This window comes from Littorina saxatilis, linkage group LG14 (assembly GCF_037325665.1).
Source record: "Littorina saxatilis isolate snail1 linkage group LG14, US_GU_Lsax_2.0, whole genome shotgun sequence".
NCBI classification, from domain to species: domain Eukaryota; kingdom Metazoa; phylum Mollusca; class Gastropoda; order Littorinimorpha; family Littorinidae; genus Littorina; species Littorina saxatilis.
The window spans coordinates 19,054,846-19,062,955 of NC_090258.1; the positions used below are offsets into that span (position 1 = coordinate 19,054,846).

Here is an 8,110-nt window from a genome sequence, read left to right on the forward strand (position 1 = left end):
TCTCTCTCTCTCTCTCTCTCTCTCTCTCTCTCTCTCTCTCTCTCTCTCTCTCTCTCTCTCTCTCTATCTCTCTCTTTTTTTGTGTGTTGGTAATAAACAGGAAGAGTATAATTACCTTTCTTTTTAACGGGTAGTAATCCTTTGATTGAAAAAGCCATGCAGTTTTGTTATTTGCAGGTTTCCCTTGTAGAAAGATTAGGCAAGGCGCGTCGTCAATGTTACACACTTGACAACGATACTGAGAAACTGTCCACTGTTTCAAGTCTAATATACAGCAACCTGAGTTCCTCACATGTCTTGTTGAAAAGGGACGACATGTGATTGTGGCTGTGCTCACTAAGAAAATAGCCGGATGATAATTATTTGCGAAGTAGAGTTATAGTTGTAATGCTGTGGCTACTGATAATTATAATTCACTGCACTTCAACAAGACAGGCAGGGAAGGAAGTGTATGAGATGGTGTGTAGAACTTCAAGTGCTCGGATCGACACGCAATCCCACAGTTTTTCAAGTTGTTAGTCTGTTAGGCCACACAAAAAAAGTTGTATGTTTCTGGTCACCCGACCATACCTAATTTTTTTCCCGCCGACCCTAGACTTTTTTTTATTTGCATTTGTAAAAAAAAAAAAGCAACAAAAAAAGCGTCAAAACGAAAGTAACAGACGGCAGACGACACAAGGGGGATTACCCCGCATCCCTTTTGTCTCATTTGTTTTGTAATGTGTTGTCTTTCTCTTTGTATAGTAAGTCCAGTCTCTTTGCGTCACTGTATAGTTATTTTCTACCCTGACCACACAAACAAACAAAAAATCCCTACCTACCTACCCTATTTTTTGTAGCCATGTTACCAGAAACATACAACTTTTTTGTTGTGGCCTTATTGCATAGTGTGACATGGCTCGCCGTTCCAGTGATTGCGATTAGCTCACTGTCAGTGCCATGTCAAAAAGGAAGTTCTTTCTTTCTTTCTTTATTTGGTGTTTAAGGAAGTTCAAACATTACGGATAAAGACGACAATTTCAATCAATTCATATCCCTTCACGTGAACACTGTACTGCTCACCATTTGTGACCCTCCACCACGAAATGAGTCACCTCGCGCGGTTCTGCGCTAGGCTTAATATAAGTCCGGGGAGTGTCTGGTAACAGTGTGAGGGTCACCTTAGTCACAGGCTTATAACTTAAACAGTTTTCGCTCTTTTCTAAAACGGTTTTCACCACTGGATAGAGCATAAAAAACGCTTTAGGAAAATGTAAAAATATTTTAAACAAGAGGCGAAGCCTTCAAGGCTCACGTAAGAAATCGACAAACAGTAACACAAACTCAATCACTCTGTCACACATGCACACACACACACACACACACACACACACACACACACACACACACACACACACACACACAGTAAGCATAGGTGAAACTGTGCAAGAAAGGGAGACCCTGGATCTGCCAATTAGTCTCGGCCCGCTCACAATAACAATGACCGAGACTTTCAGTAATTCCTTTGCGTGACGTCCAACCCTCTTACGTCATAATGTGACGTCTTCAAATAGTTTCTATCACACACGTCAAACACTTTTGACCGAGACGTAATCTTCTTATGCGAGCTTTATCCATAGACTCGGAAATGTTAAAGTTTCTATCACACACACACGCACGCACGCACGCACGCACGCACGCACGCACGCACAGACAGACAAAGTTTATCATCGCATAGGCTACACTTACGTGAGCCAAAAATCATGCAAAGGTGATATGCGACTCAATACGTCGTGGAGGGTCATACATTTTGTATTGAATAAGACCGTCCGTCCACTTGGGCACTTACCAAAAATCAACGTTAACATCTTGACTGCTTCCTCTGCGGTCTGGATTTTTTTTTTGTTGAATACATCAATTCTGTAACTGACATGGGTGGAAATTCGCAAAATTAAATTAAAAGAAAATTCCAAATCTTAACTGGAAGTATGCTGGCAGTTGAGTTTTGGTACGCGTCTGAGTGTAGAGATGGTCTTATCCCATGCATAAGCCTAGACAAACCGATCCTGACTAGTTTACACAGGATCGACAACTCAGAAAAATGAGGAAGTCCTCACAATGTTTTGTTCTGAAAGTTAGGTTTATGGGAGTTACTGTTGCTAATACACCCGCGTGAACTATCAACGGAAATTTTAAACAAAAGAACGATCCACTTTAGTCGAAGAAAATCGACAGAATAAAAATTTTTTTTTTTTTTTTAAAAAACACAACAACAAATCAAAACAAAACTTCCTTGTTAGAGAAATACAGGAAGCGAGATATAAAACCCTGCTGCCTGTAAATATCTTGACACATATATATATATATATATATATATATATATATATATATATATATATATATATATACTAGATGAATACCCGCTTCGCCGGGTAGCCGGCTTCGCCGGGAAGAAGTAGAGCCGAATACCCGGCTTCGCCGGATGAGTGGCGCACCGTACGTTGGCGCCGAGTGAGTGGCGCCGATTGACGCCACACGAAGGAAGGGAGATAAACGCGCAAAACACTGGAGAAGATAAGGAAGAGTAATACCCGGCATCGCCGGGATGAAAGCGTTGTGGACAGTGACCTTCTAAAAATAGTAACGGGAATATGGATTGAGCGTTGTGGACAGTGACCTTCTAAAAATAGTAACGGGAATATGGATTGACGCCACACGAAGGAAGGGAGATAAACGCAAAACACTGGAAAATATAAGGAAGAGTTAGTGGGAATAGATCTGGGAAAATGAACAGAAAAACCAAAATCGGCTCAGCGCTGCGCGCTGAGAGCACGTGTTGAAAATTTTCATCGACCAGGTTGTGTCCGGGGTCTACCAGAATATGCCCACCAAATTTGAAGCAGATCCATCGAGAACTTTGGCTTGGCATAGCGAACACACACACACACACACACACACACACACACACACACACACACACACACACACACACACACACACACACACACAGACAGACACAAGTCGTATATGTATAGGTTACAACACGAGTGGTTTTTTATATGGCTTGTATTTCAGTCAAGACCCAGCGGATGAATATCATCGGGAGACACGAGCCTCTGGCGAGTGACTCTCGATTGATATTCCCGCTGGGTCTTGACTGAAATACAAGCCATATAAAAAACCACGAGTGTTGTAATCTGTATATCCCATTCTACCATCAAACACAAAGTGTAGACTACTAGCGGCACTGTTGCGATCTGTGGACTGTAAAACTGTGGTGCCAGCGAGACTTAGCCCTTTTGCAACCTTAAACTAAGTGACCGTCGCTGAAAAAATAAAACGAATGAGTGCATCGATAAGTACGCGGTAACACTACTTTCAGACCATTTAAAAGCTTTAAGTAAAGGTTCATAAGATGCAAGAAAGTAATGAAGTCGTATAGAAATTAATTTAGTTGAAGCGCACAATTCTTTTTTTTTTTTGCGTTTCAGGTCGGCAGAACGGGCAAAACGGGTTTGGGACCCATTTGGCTTACTCGATTCAGAATCGATTCCACGTTGTTTTTCTCGAACGTGTGTAATTAGGCTTATTGACAGAGAAGCAAATTTTAGGGAACAAATATGTAGGTTTAGATTTAACCATTTGCTCCCTATTTGAAATGTATCTACGTGTTTTGCGAGTGTGTTTGCATGGATGAACTTAAACTGGTATGGGTATGAGGAAAACGCGACCGACACGTCTGTCACCGCCGATTGATTGCATTTTGAAGGAATATGACTGGATTACGGAAAAATACACACATGTTAAGTTCTCGGATACCTTCATCGCCAATGTGGACTTACTGCAGAGCCAGGCAAAAGAGTAGACTTGCTCGCAAAACACGTGAAACAGCTGATGATAGCGAAGCCCAACCGTGCCAGGTAAGGACGGTCTGACAGATTCTCAAAAGTCGTCTGCTAACGAAGCAAGGGGAGGGTACTCGTGTTTTTGTTTTGGTTCGCTAGCATCTGGTTATCTTGTAAGTTGAATGTTCGTTTTTTTCGACCTGCATTGCTTTCATAATGAAAGAAACGTTTGCTTATTGCATCTCATTCATCAGATCAGTTCTGAGATTCATTTTTGCGTGCAAGATATGGTTTTCTGAGCCGTGCAATACGATTTTGGAACTTCATACAAATGTGTCACATTGTTCGGCGCGAGGTCAAAGGTCGGGAGCAAAGTAGTTCTTCGCCCAAATCGGAATCTGCACTATCATATATTTTTTTGAGTCCATGATGTATTTATTGAGCTATAAAAATACAACATATATACCCATACTGAAGTAACAGAGACAAAGAAGGGAGGTCATGGGATATATATATATATAGAGAGAGAGATAGATAGATATAATTAAGTGTGTGGGTGTGTGTGTGTGTGTGTGTGCGTGTGTGTGTGTGTGTGTGTGTATGTGTGTGTGTGTGTGTGTGGAAAGGGGGGGGGTCGAGGTATGGATTTGAAGGTGTCTGCCTGTCTGTATCTGTGTGAATATGAATGCCTGTCAGTGTGCATATGTCTGGTGCTGGTGAGTAACTGTGTATTTAATTATGGTGTCTGGTGTGCGTATGTATTTTAGTCTGTTGTGTCTGCATTTTTTGTCACTTTCTCGTGATTCTTTTTTCTAACACAATGCAATCGCTACTTAGAAGATAGAGAAAACCTATATTTGCTTGAAGTAAGAATGTGTAAGAAAAAAAATGTCGAAAGAACGCATAAATCATAACAAAAACAAAAGAACTGAACACCAGTTTGACCGCAAGAATCACTCTTTAGTTGTGTTCATCTTTACAAAATATCTTTAGTTACTGCCATTGGAACTTTCTACACACTAAGCGATCGACGATCTGAATGTTTTAATCAGGCGTCCATTGTGGAGCCAGCGCCAGAACCGTCAGGGGTAAGATCTCGCACGACCTCTTCGAAGTCCTCCAGAATCTCCCTAGAGGGTTCTCTAGAGAGGTGTCTGGTGTGCGTATGTATTTGAGTGTGTTGTGTCTGCATTGTGTCTGATCCTCCGAAAAGATAATTGAGAATTTTGACAAAATCAGCAGCTGAAATGGTGCGTGGCGTCAAATTACCGGTCGTTGTCAGAGACTTGAAAAACGGGTTGTCCGTTATGGGATTTGTTGTTCCGATACTTGGAGTGGACGCAGGAGTTGTCCCCTCTGTTTTGAACTCTTCCGCCTCCTGAGATTCCGTTTCCAGGGAGTCTGGGATGGTGAACCAAGGCAAGATAGTTGTGGTCATGTCTGATATTGTCTGAGCAGGGGATGGGGTCTGAGTTTCAACAGAGGTGGCACTGGAACCGGTTTGGGTTTGGGAATCGGTAGTGGTTGCTGATGGCGAACTGGTTTGGGTCGGTGATAAACCTGTGTTGGTTGAAGGACCGGTCTGGGTTTTAGAATCGATAGCTGCAGTTGTTACTGGAGAACTGGTTTGGGTCGGGGATAAGCCGGTTTGGGTGAAAGAACCTGTTTGTTGGGCGGAGGAACCGGTTTCGGTTGTTGTTGCCTTTGGGTTTGAGTCAGTCTTTGTCGTGGTGGCACCGCTTTCAGATGATGGGTTTGAATCAAAATGAGACAGAAATCCTGCCCCGATCTTGGGACCAAGGTCGCTGGCGGACCGTGTGTCACCAAGGAGTTGTTTGGAAACAGTATGCAGCAAATTATTAAGGTTGATGGGAACAAGACTCAGAGTAAGCAGGTTCAACATAGGGTCCACATTCACCGTGTACAAAGATCCACTCCCGTGTTGTTTCGCTCGTGATGTGGTAGGATCAAGGCTGTTGACGATGACCTTGTTCGTTTTGAGGTCAAGACTGTAGCCGCTGGCGAGGTTATCGATGAGCTTGTTGGCCCGGTTCAAGATCGTGACTTTGACCCCTCCGGGTGTTGAGAGCAGCGCTGGAATTCCACCTGACAGCGTGAAGGCGTCTGGGATATTCACCGTCAGTCCATCGGGGTTTATACCTAGCCCTTGTTCTGTTGTGTCTTCGGGTGATGTCGGCATGTCGTCGGCTGGTGAGGACGGTCCAGCAGTTGTGGCGACAGGGCTCGGCACTGAAGAACCGCCTTTGGCAGCATCGCCAGATGTTTGCCCAGCATCGCCAGTTGTTTGCCCAGCATCGTCAGTTGTTTGCCCAGCATTGCCAGGTGTTTGCCCAGCATGGCCAGTTGTTTGCCCAGCATTGTCAGTTGTTGGCCCAGCATCGTCAGTTGTTTGCCCAGCATCGCCAGTTGTTTGCCCAACATTGTCAGTTGTTTGCCCAGCATCGTCAGTTGTTTGCCCAGCATCGTCAGTTGTTTGCCCAACATCGTCAGTTGTTTGCCCAGCATTGTCAGTTGTTGGCCCAGCATCGTCAGTTGTTTGCCCAGCATCGCCAGTTGTTTGCCCAGCATCGTCAGTTGTTTGCCCAGCATCGTCAGTTGTTTGCCCAACATCGTCAGTTGTTTGCCCAGCATTGTCAGTTGTTGGCCCAGCATCGTCAGTTGTTGGCCCAGCATCGTCAGTTGTTTGCCCAGCATTGTCAGTTGTTGGCCCAGCATCGTCAGTTGTTGGCCCAGCATCGTCAGTTGTTTGCCCAGCATTGTCAGTTGTTTGCCCAGCATTGTCAGTTGTTTGCCCAGCATTGTCAGTTGTTGGCCCAGCATCGTCAGTTGTTGGCCCAGCATCGTCAGTTGTTGGCCCAGCATCGTCAGTTGTTTGCCCAGCATTGTCAGTTGTTGGCCCAGCATCGTCAGTTGTTGGCCCAGCATCGTCAGTTGTTTGCCCAGCATTGTCAGTTGTTGGCCCAGCATCGTCAGTTGTTGGCCCAGCATCGTCAGTTGTTTGCCCAGCATCGCCAGTTGTTTGCCCAGCATCGTCAGTTGTTTGCCCAGCATCGTCAGTTGTTTGCCCAACATCGTCAGTTGTTTGCCCAGCATTGTCAGTTGTTGGCCCAGCATCGTCAGTTGTTGGCCCAGCATCGTCAGTTGTTTGCCCAGCATTGCCAGGTGTTGGCCCGGCGTTGCCAGTTGCTGACGAAGCAACATCGGAAGGTGATGGAGTGACCTGGTTTGTTGATGCGGTGTCGTCATTCGACTCATTGGTGTCGTGAGTTTTGTCGTCAGTTTTTGAAGCACCGCTGTCGGTTGCTGACCCACCATTGTTGGTTTTGGACGGAGAGCCATCGTCATTCACATCATTCATGTCATCAATGGATGACCCAGGCTGAGCAGTGACCGGGTCCTGTCCAGAAACCTTTTCATCATCAGCTTCATCCCCTTCTGTTGCAGCGTTCGATTGCGAGCCTGAGCCTGCAGCTTGTGCCTGAGCCTGTGCCTGAGCTAGAGCTTGAGCCTGTGCCTGTGCCTGAGCCATTGCTTGAGCCTGTGCTTGAGCATGAGCCAAAGCCTTTGCTTGAGCCTGAGCCAGAGCTTGAGCCTGAGCCAAAGCCTGCCGCTGCCTAAGTAGATTCACAACCCACTCTGCAGATCGCAACACGTTGAAGGCAGGGTTAGCTACGGTTTGAGTACGGCGGCAGACGTCCAGCAAGATCTGGTTGAGATCCACAGCGGATACTGCTCGGCCTTCGGGAGCTCGGAGAGAAATGAGGTTGACCTGGCCCCTAGGTGTTTGTGAAGATGTCGGAGGCGAACCTGAAACTGCAGACTGAACAGCTGTTGAGGTTTGTCCCGAAGAACTTTGTGCAGAGGTTTGAGAACTGCCTGTGGGTTGTCCAGAGGCTTGAGCAGAGCCTGCCGCTGTTCCTTCTGCTTGAGCCTGGCCCACAGCACCACCGCCTGCACCACCACCACTACTGTCACCAGAACCACCAGTAGTAGAGTCTGGAGCGGAAGAAGCAGCAGCAGCTCTAGCCCTAGCCGCTTCTCGCAGTGCAAGCCGGACTCTGACTGACAGAGGGAGAGTAGGAAAAGGCTGCCTGAGAACTTGCCAGATAGGCAAGTATGGGTCAGACACACGACGAGAGATGGGCATTGCGCTAGATGTGACAATAGCGTTTCTAGATCTGACAGCGGCCAAGGCCCGAGCCCTAGCTTCAGCCAGCGCTTGTTCCGAGCGAGAGTTGAAGATCCGTGACGTCAGAGATGAGATG

The 8,110-nt window shown here is 46.0% G+C and overlaps 1 protein-coding gene and 1 long non-coding RNA gene across 2 annotated transcripts in view; both read right to left on the minus strand.

Moving 5' to 3' along the window:
• LOC138947302 (uncharacterized) overlaps nucleotides 1-8,110 on the minus strand; it is a 104,118-nt gene that overhangs the window by 27,513 nt on the left and 68,495 nt on the right. The window lies entirely within an intron of this gene.
• On the minus strand, nucleotides 4,650-6,247 carry LOC138946664 (uncharacterized; the record flags this gene model as incomplete). The annotated part of the gene is given in 1 exon segment (XM_070318090.1): nucleotides 4,650-6,247. A coding segment is annotated over 1 exon segment (1,152 nt). The 3' UTR covers nucleotides 4,650-4,872.